This window comes from Urocampus carinirostris, chromosome 1, assembly GCF_059441175.1.
Source record: "Urocampus carinirostris isolate Australia breed hairy pipefish chromosome 1, RoL_Ucar_1.0, whole genome shotgun sequence".
Taxonomy (NCBI): domain Eukaryota; kingdom Metazoa; phylum Chordata; class Actinopteri; order Syngnathiformes; family Syngnathidae; genus Urocampus; species Urocampus carinirostris.
This window is the reverse complement of record NC_142349.1, coordinates 35,762,984-35,781,212: the sequence shown is the minus strand read 5'-3', so window position 1 is coordinate 35,781,212 and position 18,229 is coordinate 35,762,984. Positions and strand designations below refer to the sequence as shown.

General features: G+C 40.5%; 2 protein-coding genes across 9 annotated transcripts in view; both read left to right on the top strand.

The window, feature by feature from the left end:
* Nucleotides 1–18,229, top strand: part of LOC148374475 (uncharacterized) — a 224,943-nt gene that overhangs the window by 41,989 nt on the left and 164,725 nt on the right. The gene's annotated exons all lie outside the window — the stretch shown is intronic.
* The window catches only part of clcn2a (chloride channel, voltage-sensitive 2a), an 89,272-nt gene that overhangs the window by 42,912 nt on the left and 28,131 nt on the right, over nt 1–18,229 (top strand). For 6 of the 7 annotated variants that reach the window (XM_088337045.1, XM_088337044.1, XM_088337043.1 and 3 more), the window contains exons 3-7: nt 9,086–9,217; nt 11,144–11,272; nt 11,621–11,754; nt 12,952–13,032; nt 15,232–15,255. In XM_088337045.1, coding sequence (XP_088193171.1) covers nt 9,086–9,217; nt 11,144–11,272; nt 11,621–11,754; nt 12,952–13,032; nt 15,232–15,255 — 500 coding nt within the window. The remainder of the gene's footprint in view (nt 1–9,085; nt 9,218–11,143; nt 11,273–11,620; nt 11,755–12,951; nt 13,033–15,231; nt 15,256–18,229) is intronic. The other variant, XM_088337046.1, reaches the window with a different exon arrangement.

The following is an 18,229-nucleotide window of genomic DNA, read 5'->3' as shown; positions in this document are numbered from 1 at the left end:
TAGATGAGGAAGAATAAACGAGAGTGAAGCGCATTACTTGTCTGGCAACATAGTTATTTGTTTTGCAGATTAAACACTTGAGTTTAATGTTGTAATTGATTCCAGTGTTACTGTAATGAAATGAGTGGAATTTAAATAAATTAGAAAAAACGATTGAACAACATTCACACATTTTAGTCACAACAAACTCAACTTAAAGTGATCACGTGATTAGCAAAAAGTATATTCCTTGCCTTCACCAACAAAGATAGGTTGGTGAAAAAGGAAGTAATGGGACTGCACCTTCATTTCGTTACCACGTTTTTATAATTTATTGTACGAGAATGATGAAAACGAAAACATGAATTGATCTCTTGTCATTAATCCAATAATCAGATCGTATCGAAATAAAATGTTTTTGTTTTTTTATCCTCTTTTTGCAAGGGCATAGTGACATTTTGAAGGGAAAAAAAAACCCACTTGTGCAGCTTATCAGCCCCATTTTCATCTCGAGCGTAATGCAGTCTACCTGATTGGGGAGGTGACGAGACGTGACCGTGATTCAATGGGACTGATCTGAGTAATGACCTCCAGCCAAGCAGGCTGCTTCAATGTCAAACAAGTGCTCGGTGTGGATATTTGCGTGTGGACGAGGAACATTTTCTGTCTGCTGGTGTGAGTTTGCAGTCTCGTCTGTCGGATTATCCGGCGTTTTGAAAAAAGAATAGCTCCTGATGAGGTCGACTCGAGCGCAAAATGCAAAAAGACTTACACAGTGGACACATGTGACGACAATTGGCAAGCATTTTCCCTTCCCTTTACATCACAGGTGTCAAACAGGCGGCCCGCGGGCCAGATCGGGCCCCCTAAGGGATTGAATCCGGCGCGCGAAACAACACTCAGAGAAGCGCAAGAGAAAAACAAGCTGAAGGTTGAAATATGTCAACTTGATGTTGCCAAAGCTAGGTGCCTCTCACAAAGACACTGTACTTGTATTTATTTCTCTCTCTCCCTCTCTCTCTCTCTCTCTCTCTCTCTCTCTCTCTCTCTTTATTTTCCAACCCTTTTCTCCCACTCTGTCTCTGTCTCTTTCACTCTCTGTGTCTCTCTTTTACTCTTCCTTTGTTGCTTTTTGTCTCTTTCTCTCTCTGTGTCTTTTAACCTCTTTTGCTCTAATTTCCTTTTTTCCTTTTCTCTCTTTTCTCTTTCTCTCTTCATACCCTTCACGCTTTCTTTTCTCTTTTCTCTTTCTGTCTTTCTATTTCTCTTTGGATTTCTTTCTTCCTCTACCTTTCTTTTCCCCCTCTCTCACGACTTTTTATCTTTTGTTTCTCACGCTTTCTCCCTCTCTCTCTTTTTCTTTCTTTATCCGGCCCTCTCTCATTTTCCCTCCTTCTTTTACTTATTTCTTTATCTCTCTTTTCCTTTCTCTATAATCTACTAGTCCGGCCCCCGACAGAATGTTTATTCCATCTTGTGGCCCCCGAGTTAAAATGAGTTTGAAATCCCTGCTTTACATCAAAAGCAGAAATTAACCAATTTTGAGACGATTTTGAATGTGGTGCGGTTTGTGTGTGTAGCCATCTCCGACAATCATAAATCGGAGATTAGCTTCTAGCTTTGACTGGGACATAAATTGATTACTGAGGCACGCGACCAAAGTCAGTAATAAAAACAAATATCAAGATTATCTTTGTCGATAGTGAGAGGTGAGGTCTGTTAAAAATGATTTTACAGGGTTTGTCTGTGTGTATTTGTGTGTCTGTCTGTCTGTCTGTCTGTGTCTGTCTGTCATAACAATCTTGCTGTATAGTGATCAAGCTATCTATTACTGTATTTGATTCAATATGCTTATGTATTCTCCTACTGTATATCTGTATATGCACGGGTGTCGAACTCATTTGAGCTCAGGGGCCGCACTCTTGCGAAGGTCAGGAAAGTAGATGATAAAAAAGAAAGGGAGAAGGGGGGTGTGGGGAGAAATAAACAAAGAAATAAACAAAAAAAGAAGCAAAGGGAAAGATGGGAGAGAAAGAGGGAGAGAGACTAGAAAAGAAACAGAAAAAGAAAGGGAGAGAGAAAGAAAGATAGAGAGAGGGAGAAAGAGAGATTCAGAGAGGCAAGGAAAGAAAGAAAGAAAGAAAAGAAAGGGAGAGAGCACTCAGATTCTAAAAACTCGCATGTCAGGTTAATTGTCCCTAGGTTTGAACGAGCAAGTGAGTTCTCTGTGTGCCCTGAAACCTGTTCAGGGTGTCCCCTGCCTACTGCCCAAAGATAGCCAGGATGGGCTCCCCCCACACGACCCTAGTGGGGATAAGCGGGGAAGATAATGGATCCATGGATACTGTTTATCAATTACTCCACACATTTCTATGAAAACTACAAAAATCCATAAACATTCAAGCAATGATCCTTTTTGATTTGAGAATGTTTATTGTTCCTTGGTTATTGGTGCATAAGTGTCATTTTACACTTGCAGTAACAGCAGGTTTGCTGTGTGGTTTCTTTCTGTCTATGAATGTATTCCCATTGAAAAATGGCAGTCCAAAATCCTACAATGAAAACATTCTTTATACATTCTGAATTATGATTTTCAACGCTTCGCAGCTCTCAAGACGTCTCTGCCTTGGCTCAAACAAGATTGAGAGCCTTCTTTAGGCGCTACTGTCTCTCTGTGTCACGAGGATTACCAGAACAGAGCAGGGGACCCCAGAGCGTTCGTTACAAGTCTTTTATTTGTGGAAGCGTAAGGGTTAGCGGGAAACACGGTGACCGTCGAACGTCAGCAGCAACGTCGTGGCGTAGCGTGGGACGGAAGCAGGTCGAGTTTACCAGGAATGAAGAGAAGATCGTAGCGTCGGACGGAAGCAGGTAGGCAGGCAGACAGAATCAGGTAAACAAGGCACAGGTAATCGGGAGAGTCTTACGGGGTACAGAAGGAATCCTCCGACACAGAGTTCTCAGCGTAACGCGTTTAAATAGGGAGCATTGACCAATCAGGAAGCACATTCCAGCGCACCCCATGATTACCCCAGGTGGCTCCACTTGGGTAATCATGACAGAACCCCCCCCTCAAGGAACGGCTCCAGAAGTTCCCCAGGAAAAAATAAATAAATAAAAATAAACCCACGGCACGTCACAGAGTAACAGGAAAATCAGGAGAGTCAACTCAGGACAGGAAGAATCAGACAGGACAGGCAGATTCAGAAGAGTCAGACTCGGGGGGGTCAGATTCAGAAGAGTCAGACTCGGGGGGGTCAGATTCAGAAGAGTCAGACTCGGGGGGATCAGATTCAGAAGAGTCAGACTCAGGGGGATCAGATTCAGAAGAGACAGACTCAGGGGGTTCAGATTCAGAACAGTCGCACTCAGGGGGGTCAGATTCAGAAGAGTCAGGCTCAGGGGTTCAGGTTCAGAAGTGGCGATTCAGACAGGACAGGCGGAATCAGAACAGGCAAGACATGAGAGGGTCAAAATCAAAACAGGCAAGACATGAGGGGGTCAAAATCAAAACAGACAAGACATGAGGGGGTCAAAATCAAAACAGACAAGACATGAGAGAGTCAAAATCAGAACAGACAAGACATGAGAGAGTCAAAATCAGAACAGACAAGACATGAGAGAGTCAAAATCAGAACAGACAAGACATGAGAGAGTCAAAATCAGAACAGACAAGACATGAGAGAGTCAAAATCAGAACCGGCAAAACAGGAGGAGCGGAGTCGGGCTGGCAGGCAGCGGAGTCGGAGTCGGCCCGACGGGCAGCGGAGTCGGAGTCGGCCCGACGGGCAGCAGAGTCGGAGTCGGGCTGGCACGCAGGGGAGACGGAATAGCAGGCAATCGGCACGGGAGTCGGGCAGGCAGGCATGAGAGTCGAACAGGCAGGCGTCAATTCTTCCTGGGACCCCATTCGAGGCACAGCAAGGGCCACGACGGGCGGGGCCGTGGTTCGAACGGGCAGGGAAGGCCAACTCAGTAGGCGCCTGCCGAACTGCGCTCTCCAGCTCTCCCAAGTCGCGCTGGGATCGTTCGCTGAGTTCTATTTGTTGGCTGGTTCATTCTGTCACGAGACGTGGTGGCGTGGAAGGTGACCGGACCAGAACGTAGGCAGGAGGCATGAAGGGAGAACTCAAATGCGTTGACGATCCATAAGTTTTATTTTTACAAAATAAAAGTCGCCCAATACTCCGGGGCAAAACAGAACAACACAGAGTTCCTCCGGCACGAACTCAACCGGACAAGGCATAACAGACTAAAACAGGACAAGGCATAACAGACCGGGATTGTGTATAAGAGTAATGAACCAGCACCCGCCAAACCCAAAATCCAGCCTTAAACAGCAGAACAGCAATCAGCTGATCTGCTTCAGCTTGAGTTCGGGGGCGTGGCATACTGGTCGTCATGGCGAACGTGACACTCTGTTGTGCCTTGTAGGCTAAGGCTTGGATTTTTAGTGATTCCCACTCGTGTGTACGAGCGTGGGTGTGGGGGGGTCTTCATTTTGCGTGTTTTTGATGATGAGCAACCAGAGCTACGGCTTTTTTGGAGAGGGCGGCCCACGCATGTAGCAGGAGGCAATGTGTTTTTCATTTTTAGTTATTTATTTCGCTGGCCCAGACATAAAACAATCCTTGAATCTTTTCTTTTTTAAACCTCAGGCAGTAAGACTTTCTGAGTCTTATTCCACATATCTCAAGTTTGCCAGGGAGTGTCCTTTGAAGTGTGAAATAAAGCCCCCCCACAGTTGCAGAGGAAATGTTTTTATTTAGTCTTTGTCTACCCGGTGTATTCACAATTGGGTGTGTTATCAAAACGGATTACAGAAGTTCATTTTGTGAGACTTTTTTTGTATATAAAAACTTTGTATTATTATTAAAAAAAAAATAATAGTTATTACATTTAAAAAAATCTAAACTGTGTAGTATTTGACCACTAGATGTCACTGTATTGTGTAGCGCAAAGGAAAGAGGTGCTACATACAGTAGTACACAGGGAAAGGACCAAAACACTCAATTTTTCTTTTTTTTGCTCAGCCTTTCACAAGATTTTTAGTTTTGGGGGGATCCCTGTGACAGCAAGATGGCAGACAATTGTGTCAGCTCCCTCTAAGTGAACAACATGAAAAGTAAAATATAAATTTCTCAACCTATGAATATATTTTTAAATTGGACGTTGACATGATAGTTTTTGCTTATTATTCAACGTTTTTTTTTAACCACAATTTTTTTCCACTAAGGGGTGCTGAATAATACACAAGGTCCTTTAAAAAAGTACCAGCATGTTAAGAAATGCACATTTTTCTACAAGTGGAATATTTGAAATTCCTTAAAAGAACAAATTCCATAGAAAGTGAAAATCGATGACCAAATGTTCCAGACCACAAACAGCTACTTTTTTGCTACATTTGAAACACTGTGGCTTAATTTACGACGAGACTCCTTCATATTTTTATCTTTTTTGTGGGGACACCGGGGAAAACGGCGAGCTGCTCTTTTCTACAACGCATGTGCCTTAATTACAAAACGCCGCAGTGACATCTGAAAACAATTTTGCTGCCCTTTAAAATAAATTAGTACATGTTTTTCCAACATTATTCAGGAGGTTTGACGGGACTTTATTTACAATGTACTCACAATATTACAACTTTACATCCACAAATAAAATCCTCAATTTATACATCTGAATTGAACAGCAGCGGAAGTTATCTATCAAAAACGCGACACTTCCCTTTCAATGTCAGGTCCCTGAAGTCACATTTAATTCTGCAAATTCTTGCAAGATTTGTCTATTACTGCTGAAACCACCAATGACAACAACACAAAAGTACATGTCTGTGTTGTAATCTGGCACTATTTTCTACAGTATGGTTGCCCTGGCGCTGTCGTCCAGAAAAATAGGCCTCACAATTTATGCGACACAGGCCTCGTTTGCGTTTTCTTTCAGCACGGTAGTAAATACATACTAGATTTTGTTATCCCCTTCTTGAATGGTCACATGATGCAAAAACACGTGACATAAGCATAACTGCAACTACTGCAGTCTGCCGTCAGGTGTGTGGAGGCAAGGCGCCTTTGGCATTTAGCAGTCAAAACCATCGACTCCTAATTCCCCATTGGTGCCGTGTGTGCGATGGGCTTAAAATGTAAGCAATGGACATGAATTCCTGATTTGTGAGGCTGTTAAAGCCTGTGGCTTGAAATCTGGTGAGGTTTGTACAATCATAACTTTTTGAATTGAGCTTGCAACTTTTAAAGGTGTTGTCAAATTCTAAAAATGAGGATATAGTACATGTTTTTTGCATAAAATCTATAAAGTGTTTCTTCAGTATATTACCATTTTTTTCCAAGATTTTGACGTAGGGGGGCGGCAGTCCGAAGTCAGAAGTTTGAACGTAGTGCGGTTGTGAAACCGCAAAGCACTGCGTTTTTTTAAGAGTTTTAAAAGCGCCGACCAATCAGAGCCAAGTTTTAAAAATAGCACAAGCCAATAAACGCGACTCAAAGTTTGCAAGCACCGCACTATGCCACACCCACCGTGTGAGCTCATTGCGTGTCATGGCGGACTCCGTAAACATAGTCCCAGAGTCAACAAACATGAAGGAAACGAAGCTTGCATCGAGAAATGACCAATGCTGTGACTCTGGCTAAAAATGTCTAATAGTGTCCAACCCAAAAATATACCAGGGAGCCAAAGGGGCGCCAGCCTGCAAAATGTTTGTGAACCATTGGTTTACGTGATAATTCATCGAAGAGGTTACGAGTATTTCATGCCATGTTTTGGTAGTTTTTGTGGAGAATTCCACGGTGTCGCAGGTGGATTCACTAATGACACAACGTAGGACGAGCAGCCAAAAAGGTGTTTAGCAGCAAAAATATCACAAAGAGAGCGGGTACTAAATGGGAGCGATCAATAAATGACGGCTGCAGCCTTGAAGGAAAAACGCGAGACTAGCTGACCAAAAGACATGGAGTGAGTATCCAGGCTAACTGGGAAGCAACAAACAGCTACAGCGACAAACACGAACCCGGTCAGGAATAAACTAATGAACTCGGCCAGCTAGCCGTCTGCTAACGGGGGCTAACCAGGATCAAACAAAAGACTAAGCCTTCTCCCGCCCCCAATGTTAAGGGGTAGCTAGCAGGACAATATGATACCAACACAAGCAGCGAAGAAAAAAAATAAAAGCCACAATCACTTACCCGAAAAGACGCGAAGGCAAACAAGGAATGTACACTGTACCGTTGGCAGGTAAACATATCCCACGCAGCTTTTGTAGGTCAAAGCACGCAACTCGATTAAAACGGTCACAAGGCCCTTAGCGACAGGGTAAGCAAAGTTCAAATTTCTCCAAGCAGAAATGAGCAGTTCAAACGCCTTTAACTCCAATCGCTGTCTGTTTTGGAGCTAGCCTCACATGTTGTGTTAGCGTGATTCCTCGTTTTGAGACAGATGTGTTTCCTCAAAGACGCCGCAGCTCTACAGGAAACGAGCTAGATGGTTCAACTTTAAGACTAAATTTCTCGAGTACTCCGGCATGTGTAATATTTATAAAATATGTGTTTTGTGCCTACCGGTAATTGAAAAAAAATTTCTTTTTGCATAACTTTAATCAGATGGGCTCTGTACTGCAAAATTATCGATAATCCAATTTTAAACCAAGTTCTAATATTTGAATGAATATAAGCAATGGCTTTACCTTTACACTGTTATAAGAAGGGCCTGGTAACAAATTGCCAACAAAATAATAGCTAATGATGGCAAATGTTCAATGAATGTCTTGTTTTTTAACAGGGGTTGGGGGAGTTTGGGGTGTCCAATATGACTGTGGCAAATGTGTCAGTAGCCCAAATGTACCATCTCAAGGGACTGGCACATCTTCCATTGCTCCGGATAACCTAAGTGAATTCCAATCTTTGGCAATGTCCGAGACGAGAGAGATCAAATGAGTCCAGCGATGCTTCTTTTAGCTGACCTACCTCTCATTTTTGTGGCATAACAGAATGGTAGAATTAAAAACCCTGACCCAGTTTTATTGCATCTTGGTTTGAGGAAATTCATCAATTGCCGGCTTGTTGTTTTTTTTGCTCCTGTCAAAGTCAAATTAAAATGTATAGGATTGAATGTGTTATTTCCTTTCAACGTGCAAATGGATATGATAAGGACTTTCATTATTTCCTCGGGTAGTATTGTACAAAAAGGAAAAGCCTTCTCATTAACAGAGGATGTACAAGGCCTCTCTACAAAAAAATCTACATAATGAGGTTATTTAATAAGCCTCGCCACTGATTGCTGTTTGAGTCTTGATTTTTTTTTAACGTATTTCCAGGATTGTCTCCTTTCGAATTGAATTGCAAAACAAGAGAAAAATTGCCCCTGGGATACATTCCTAGATAAATCAAGTACATAACACATGTTGTACTGGAGGCCACAAAACTGTAGACTGTACATTAAAATGCATGAACATTTTGGATCATGAGAATAGTGACCTTAATTATCTGACTTTTATCAATTTACCATCAAACAAGGCAGTATCCTAAATCATCTAGCAATCAAATACACCTAATCTATCTATGACATATGATCTAACTATCAAATATATCTATTGAGGAAATCTAATCCAACTTTCTATCTATCTATCTATCTAAAATACTTTATAAATCCTGATTTGTGTTTGTGTGTGTATGTGTGTGCGTTTGTATGTGACTTATAGGCTCCAAAACAGCGGAACTAATTTCAAAGTATAATGTACAGAGTTTTACTTTAGGCCTGCTCAAGTGTCTCTATGTTTGTCAAGACACCCACAATAAATACCCACATGATCCATAAACATCTGCATTCATGTCTTCTTCTTTTGACGTACTCAAAAACCTTTGGTGGGCTAAGTTAAATCATCCAACGCGTCGGGGCCGGCCCGCCGGCCTTATTTTTGACCTGCCCATAACCTATACCCACAATCTTTAAAATGCTCCAATTTTTCTGTCCTTGTTTTGCGTCACAACACGCAAATATTGACTTTCCCGAAATCTTCTCACATTGCCTTTGCATGAGACAGATTGTGTTAATTTTCACCTTTTTTTTGTCCTTCCCATCTTCCCCCACATTGAAGCGTGTGCATCCAGATGTCAGAAGTTTCTGATTTCGCGGGTCGGCGAGGACTGGATCTTCCTCATCCTGCTGGGGCTGCTCATGGCGCTCGTCAGCTGGGTCATGGACTACGCCATTGCCTTCTGCCAAGAAGGTAGGAAAGAGACACAAAGCAAGTGGAGCTCAAATTCGGAGCAGAAGTGTGTCAAACTTTTCTTTATTACATGGCACAGGGAGGACGGGAAAGGAATTTAATCTGGATTGATGTCATGTTCTTTTGATATAGCAACAGATGGGGCTAAGCATAAAGAGCTCATGTGTTTGAAGGTAATATTCACTTTTATGTGGGATCATTAAATTTTAGCAGCTTTTGATTGTCTGCCAACGATGTCCACCAGCAACACAGTTCTTGGAATCAGGCTGCGCAGCAGTATTGCCGTCACAATCGTGTGCTTGTGGCCCCAAAGTCGGAATTTTCTATTTGAGCACAGGCTGCCCGGGATGCGACTATAGAATAAGAACTTTCTTTATAGTCATTGATAACAACGTAGTGAACATTTTTTACAACTGTATTACATCAGGGCGTAGTCATTGTGAAATTACCTGTTAATCCTGGTCAATGCAAACCGGTTGCTGGTTATGGTCAAAAATCGCGAATGAGGTTAATCAGATTCAATACAAAATAGCAATTTTTAAAAAAATGTTTCATTAATTTCAATGTAATCTTAATTTGATTTGCATGGATGTATTAATAAATGAGGGAATTTTCCCAAGATGAAATAATAAAAAACTAATTAGTACTCCCAAAAGCAAACAGCTATAACACACATCTTCCAGATCACTAAAACACATTCAAATAGTATTTAAGCATACAAAACACAGTCATAATGTAAATAGGATTATATTTACAAAATAAAATTTGAGTTTATCATGAGTATGGTATCAAGTGTGTGTGTGTGTGTGTGTGTGTGTACTACGGAAGAATGAGGGGGGGTTGCAAGAAGGACTCACGGAGATCACATACCTGTCAACATATATGTTTTTCCAGGTATTTTATACGATTTTTGATCATATCACATTGTGTATGCACCTATACAGAAAAAAATGTATAAAGACCTCATCTTGCCTATTTGGGCTCTAATCCGGATCGTCTTTATCACTGGTAGCAGACAACGACGTTATCACAGATTGCTAATATTGTTGTGGTATTCTCCATGGTCTATCTTGCTGTGTGTTAATAGGTGCAGCATTGTGTTTGTAAGGATTATAATTGCTTGATTAGGAGGATTTGCAATAAATAATAAAGGGAGCAATTGGCAGAGGTTGACAGGTATGAGATTGAGAGACTTGATTAAATGTAAGCACTTACAGTGCACTTAAAATTAAACTTACTGTAACTTTAGATAAATGTACACAGAAAAAGAAAATTTTACAAGACAATATTTCTTCAACACGATAGTGCCGGATATTCTCATCTCAAAACTGATCTACCTGGGGCTCCCACCTTCCACCTGTGATTGGATTGAAGACTTTCTGGTCAACAGACTCCAGCACCTGAACCTGGGTTGCCACCTCTCATCCGTCCGCGCGCTTAGCACTGGCTCGCCCCAATATTGTTTTTATTGCACAAATGTTCTTACTTTATTTTATTTTTCATTGTAAACATCTCCGTATTCCTATTTATGCGTGTACTTGTGGTGGAGCTCAAATGTTGTTATACTTGTACAATGACAATATAATGAGAAGGCATTTAATTAAATTCATGTTTTTTCCTGTCAGCGGTCATGAGATTTGAGCGGTTTGAGCGGTCTCTAGTGGTAGCCTCTGGGACAGCTCGTAAACCTCTTGTGTTAAGGGTTGCTTGCATAAAGAGGTACTACTGTAAATAGTATATACGATAGTCACACAAGATTTCTGCTTGACAAAAACCGAGCAGCAATGTGGTTGCTTGCAGCCATCTAAATAAGAAACATGACAAAGCGTGCAAACAGTCACAAGCGGATCATTACTTTTACAAGATGTAAGAATTTGACTGCCGCTAACATATTGGTGCGATGTGTATGCGTGCGTATGTGTGCAGCACAGAAGTGGATGTACGGCGGCCTGGACAGTAATCTGCTGCTGCAATACATCGCCTGGGTCAGCTATCCCGTGGTGCTCATCACCTTTTCCGCAGGCTTTACCCAAATCCTGGCTCCTCAGGCTGTGGGTGAGGCGAATATTTAAGGACTTAATTCGCCGATACTTGTTGCAGATGGGCCGACTGGCGCTCGCTTGCATGTTTGAATACCGTAATTGCTTCTGTGATGCAGCATAAGGCCTCCAAGGACGTGGACTAACATCCCTTTCATACTCATGCCGGTGGAAAATCCATAAAACATCGCTCTGATGAGATGTTCATACAGAGGATTTTATGAATATCAATCAGCTACCGTCCCCCTCATCCCCACAGCCCCTCCTTTTTCTTGCTCATTCATGCCTCTGTAATTGCTTTCTTTCAACTCCTCTTTTGCCTCCACTCCATCACGGCAACACCTGGCATCTTGTCGTTTTTCAGGCTCGGGCATTCCAGAGATGAAGACTATCCTGAGGGGAGTGGTCCTCAAGGAGTACTTGACTTTTAAGACATTTGTGGCCAAGGTCATCGGGCTCACCTGCGCCCTTGGCAGCGGGATGCCTCTTGGGAAGGAGGTAGAGAGTCTGTTGCCCTCTTTGATGCTTGACCGTTTCTTGTCTGGAGTAAATCACTGACTCTGAAAGGATTCTCAAACATTATACAACTACTGTGATCTGTGTTCAAAATGTTGGTATGGGATCTCAAGGGTGCATCCAGTAGCATGCCAAACAATTTTGGACCACGCTCCTTTACGTGGTTGACAAAAAGTTTTAAACCACTTCCTCTTGGCATCATTATTTGCTTTTATAGAAGATCATTTACCGTAAGATTGTAAAATAATTCATTCCCAACATACACTCACAAGCTTACACAGCTTCTGCTTATCCCTCTTTGCCTGGTGGCACATTTATATGTCGCCATCCTGCATTCAGTGAATATTTGAGAATGTGACCGCTAACATTAGCTTTATCATCACCAACAGGGCCGCAAACAAAAGCTGCCAAATATGTGAGCTATAATTGTAATAAGTAGTGAGCATTATAGACATAGACTCAAGAATAAGTGGCTAGCAGTGCCTAAGGGCCAAGGCAAAACCTTTACCTGCAGTTAGCTAATGCAAAAGCTAGCCTGAGCGGCTAGAACCACCCACACTAAAGCTAACACTAACAGCTTATGTCACTGGCACAGAAGCATGTATTAGCCCATAGCAGACTCCAAAGCCAGAATAAGTTGCTATCAACACTGTTCAGGACTTGTATGAATGGCTAATGTCACCTTCATGTCTGCTATCATTAGCGGGTAATGTTGCTGATGCAGAAACTAAATTAATCAACTAGCATAGCTAATGCTGAAGCCAGCTTTAGCTGCTATCAGGGCAGACTCAGAAGCCAGCATTAGAGGCGTTCCAAAAAGGCATTGGTCTAAAGAGAAACAGAACTGCTCAAAACACCCTGGTTGTTGATACGTGAGCTAAGGACCAATTTTGAAAATGTTTAGCTGCCATACAATTATTTTTTGAGGTTTTAAAACCGTTACCTTTCGCTCGGCATTAAGGGTTGGAATTGGGGGGTTTGGTCACCTAATGACTCCCAACACAGCAGTAGGGTCTAAAATGGCGGCACCCTGTCCGGCTACGGCTACATCGGCTCCCTACAGTTTAACTGTGTGGGTCAGATGTATCGACATTTTGTTCTGTGTGCATGGGTACAAGAATGACAATAAAAGTACATTCTTCTTCTTCTTCTTCTATTTTTCTCCATCCTACTCTGCAGGGACCGTTTGTTCATGTTGCAAGTCTGTGTGCCGCTCTTCTCAGCAAGTTTATGGCTGCTGTTTTTGGTGGAATCTACATGGTGAGAATCAAATTCATGGTTGCAAACTACTTTTTATAAAATTCTGATAAATATTTCAGACGAAAAAAGTTTTGATGAAATGTTGAACAATGATGATGCTTTTACCTAATAAATAGTAACCTACTTCATTCAAAACCAGCCTTCTTACAATATAAGGTAAAATTCATTGACAATGATAGTAGGAGGTGGGTGCTGATTGATTTATTACTGAAACATGCTATTTTCCTTTAGATAAAGGCTCAGGTAGTTTTCAATTTTTGTGTGTGTGGAAAATTCTGATTTTTATCAGCCAAATAGATGCATTGCTTCCGTACTAAGGGCAAATTTCACACTTATGGTGAAGTGAGATCTAATTCACTTTTCCACATTTTATTCTGTTTCAAGTAAATTTTAATTGATTTGTTGATATTGTGTGAAGTTCGCGTCTGATGAGGAACTGTCAGGTTTACAAGTAAATTAACCCACATCTTATTCATCATTTGATTGGCAGAGCAAGAAAGCAATATATAAACTGTCACATAGGGAAAAAAACGTTTTATTGTCTTACCTTGACTTATAAATCAAGTCTATGCACTGCTCATTTTGAGTAAAAAAATGAATAAATAGGTAATACTCCATTATGAAAAAAATCCATGCTGGTTGTTAGCTTGCTATTACTATCACTAATTCTATTGTTTGGGGCTGAGGTGTGCACCAATTTAGAATCCTTTTTCTATTAATCATCCTCTACCCTGAGGCAAGAGAATTGAGTGCCTCACTCTGCATCTGCAGAAGCTCAGCACCATAATACGTTACATACTTATTGTATTAATAATATTTATAATGTAATGTGAAAATTTGCGATATTGGATAAGAAGGTTTAATTGGAATGTTAAATGAGAAAAACTAGAATGAGAAAAACTTAAGCACTGAATAAACTTAACCATTTAATATACAGTATGCTGTCTAATTTATAACTTTATATTTCCATGATGACAGGTGAGGCACAGACTCAACTGCCTCCCCTGACTGCACGTCACTTGCAGGATTATATTTAGGATATACATTAATCCATCCTTCTGATATGGAGCAAAGGTTTTCTATAACTTTGTCAATATATTTGATTTGTGTAGGTAAGGAATGATGCACTCCCTGGTTTTCTACTACAATAAGCTTGTTTTGCCATCAGACACTGCTCACCCCCAGACGGTCGCTCACACAATGATGTATGGAAGTTTCACACCAAATGAAGAACAGTAAATCTTTTGTGCCAACTGATGACATTTTCCTACATTTTACGTAGTAATTTGAGCTTGTTTGTTGAAATAAAATTAGCCCTTTTCCACACTTTTTAATATAGAGTATAGAATATAGCCTAGCAAAACAAATTCTGAAAACCTACAAAATATATTCCAATATGATCGGATAAAGAAATCTTTTCTTATGGTTCTCTCTGTAAATCTCAGTTTTCAACAGGCAAAAAATATATATTTATTTTGTATATAGATCCCCATAACATAAAAAATAAATAAAAGAAGCTGGTATCATTCAGGCACCATCAGGCATTGTCTTTCATTTATATTATAGCAAAAGCAGGCTATATGTACTTCAAAGAAAAAAAAAAGAATAAAAAGAATAAAAAAGAAAAACTTTAATTGGTTTGAAATCCAATAGAGTTCAAAAATCTATACACAAAAAGGAGATTTTATGTTTAGTCAAAAAAAGGAAAAGAAAGAAAAACACAACGAATCTCGGTGTACATTACAACATTGAACAAGATCATCTCAGGCGCCGAAAGAAAACCGTTTGGGCATGATTGGACCACGGGCTTGGACTTTGACGTATGAGTTGTAGGAAATCCAGGTTGTAATGTATTGAATGTTTTTAAGGAACACAAGATCCAATCTCTCGTGGCACTTGAAAATTTAGGAGAAAAAATCTGGATCGAACCGCTGTCAATCGATAGAATCTGTCGGCTCTTAACAGGACGCACTCAAAGACGGGCGGCGGGATGCGGAGGAGGCAAAACATCGCCTTCGCTTAGACTGAAATAGTCCAAGAAGGTCGAGCCCCGGTTCAAAGATGTTGGTTTACTCCGACCCAGACTGTTTGCCGGAGCTCATTTGCCGCTTGTGCGCAAGAGAAAAGGTAACATGAGCATACCTCTACCACTCAAACATCTCTCTTTTTTTTTCCCCTTCCGCTACTACTACCCTAAAGGAAGAGCCCTTTGAGGGAAGCAAGGTATGAGCTGTGGCCACATTTGTCAACATTTATAATCAAAAGCACTTTGAGCATTTATTTTACTGTTTATGGGCCATTTATTAATAATCTGCTTGCTTAAACTCCATTCAACAAGCATCTAGGGCTGTGGCTTTTTGTCTTTTTTTTTTCGAAAGAAGGAGGCTCAACACATTTCGGGTTGGCAATATCAGAAGATAATCATTGAAAAATTATATTTGATGTGATATACAGGGTGTTTCGGAAAATGTTATATCCTTTGAGTATTAATAACTTCAACTTTATTTTCAAATATGCTATATGCACAACATACAGCACTTCCTTTTCCGCACATGCAAACATGCAATAAATAGGCCACAATACAAATAGCAGCAAGGTCAAAAAAAAAGAAAAAAAGTATTCATTTGGAAATATAAAAATTTACAAGGTTTTAAATCAGTAAATGTGTCAAGAATAGCCTGTATAGTCCTGACAGCCTGATGGAAAAAGCTGTTCATGAGCCTGCTGGTTCTGGCTCTGAGACTCTCCGAGTCTTTTTCCTGATGGCAGCTGGTTGAAGAGGCTGAGAGATAAACGGGTGGGGTCACCTGCAATCTTTGTGGCTTTGCGTGTGAGGCGGGAATTGTAAATGTTCGGGATGGGATTGAGGGGGACCTCAATGACCTTTTCCGCAGTTGTCCATTACGCTGCAAAAGCTTTCGGTAGGACACAGTGGTGATACACAAAGTCAGAATGCTATTGTTGATGGGCTTTATAATTAATTATTGTAATAAATATATGTATTACCCTGTACTAACTTACACACAGATAATTTGTTTATAATAAGAAAAATAACTTTTGTTGGAGACTGTTACCCAAGATATGCTTCAGCGTGTTAAGCAAGAACTGGATTAGCCATTCCAATGCAAGTGGCAAGGGCCCGGTCACACAGCCGTTTGCGTCTGTGTCGCGGGTAAAATTTTGCGGGGTTTTTTTGCCCGTGGTTGCCCGCGATGGAAAATGCGCAAAATTGGCCAACCCGCTGTTCATCGGTGGTATGCCCGCAAAACAGACGCCGGCGACTGTTCCGCTTCCTCATCGCGTCATTTCCGCGTCATTTCCGCGTCATTTCCGCGTGTGGACCACGGGTATAAAAGCTGCCGAGCTGGTGTTATGCCGAGAAATGCATCCCTGCCGAGATTTTCATCCCCTCGCTACAACAACCACTTTTACCTCGTTTTATCTCACTTTTAGGGAATGTAATGGCGAACATATAACCAAATCCACTTCGTCTTGCATTTGTTGGGAATGTAATACAACATAAACCATTCCGTCTTTGTTTTTGTTGTGAACGTAATCGAACGGTAATGCACACCGTATATACAGGTAAATCACTTTTGAGAACTGTTATGCACTCTACCGTAAAGCTTATTATGCAGAAATAAGCTTTATGGTAGAGTGCATAACAGTTTCAATACGAGCGATTTGAATAGAAAAAGGCAAAATAAACATGTTACCTGCTCAAAAGTGATTTGTATACGGCGTGCATTACCGTTCGATTACGTTCACAACAAAAACAAAGACGGAATGGTTTAAGTTGTATTACATTCCCAACAAATGCAAGACGAAGCTGTTTTGGTTATATGTTCGCCATTAAATTCCCTAAAAGTGATATAAAAGTGAGATAAAACGAGGTAAAAGTGGTTGTAGTAGCGAGGGGATGCAAATCTCGGCAAGGATGCATTTCTCGGCATAACACCGGCTCGGCAGCTTTTATACCCGTGGTCCACACGCGGAAATGACGCGATGAGGAAGCGGAACAGTCGCCGGCTTCTGTTTTGCGGGCATACCACCGATGAACAGCGGGTTGGCCAATTTTGCGCATTTTCCATCGCGGGCAACCACGGGCAAAAAAAAAAAAAACGCAAAATTTTACCCGCGACACAGACGCAAACGGCTGTGTGACCGGGCCCTTGCCTCTTGCATTTTAGAAAAAGAACAAATCTTGCCCCAGTTGCAAATAATTCTGCTCATTTTAAATATAATTTCTTTTATGTTGGTAAAGAAAATATAGAATAAAAATGATTACCATAAAAAATGTATGTTTTGTTTGCTTGTAAAAAAAAACGTATTCTTAAAATTTTGGCTTACATTATCAATATTTTAGTCAGAGCCGAGGATGGTGAGATCTGAAATATAATAATAAAAATGTGCAAACAATCTTTTTGATGAAATGTAGAGGTCTTATATATATATATATCCTAAAATATTACAAATACAAAATGTTTTTAATATCCGTATTATTATCTAATTATCTAATCACTAATAAAGAGGAAATGTAATATTTTGGACCTTCTAGTCATAAAAAAGATGAAAATGTATCATATAAAAATGCATTTTTAAGAACACCCAGACGTCGAGCATTCATTAGCATTTATTTTACAAAACAAGAGCCTCACCTAAGGGAGCTGACATAACTATCTGCCATCTTGATGCGACAGCTACCCAAAAAGCTCATAAAGTCCAGGCAAAAGATGAGGAGTAAAATGGTGTGTTCTGGTCTCTTTGAGTCTCCGTAATTTGTATTATTCCCTGTGCTTTTTAGCACTCATTTTAGGTTGCCCTTCATTATACCGGCAACTAGTGATCAAATATTACATACCCTCCCTCTAAATACCGGTAATAGTAATGTTAAAAAATGAAATATCTGTTCCAACAACTTTTGGAAATATATGCAACCTACTGAATATTAAGTACAATACATTTATTTACGTCAATTATGTTTTCCTGGAATCATTACATAATTGAATTATTACTTTTGAATAATTATTATATGAGCAGTCCTTTGATTCTTTTTTTTTTAAATCTTGTATACCCCACTTAAGTTTCTTCTTCTTTACCGTACCCTAATTTGAGTACCATTGTCCTAGAGTACAATTAGTTGTACCAAACTAATAGAGTTTAACTTGACAATTATTATTATTATTATGATTACGCT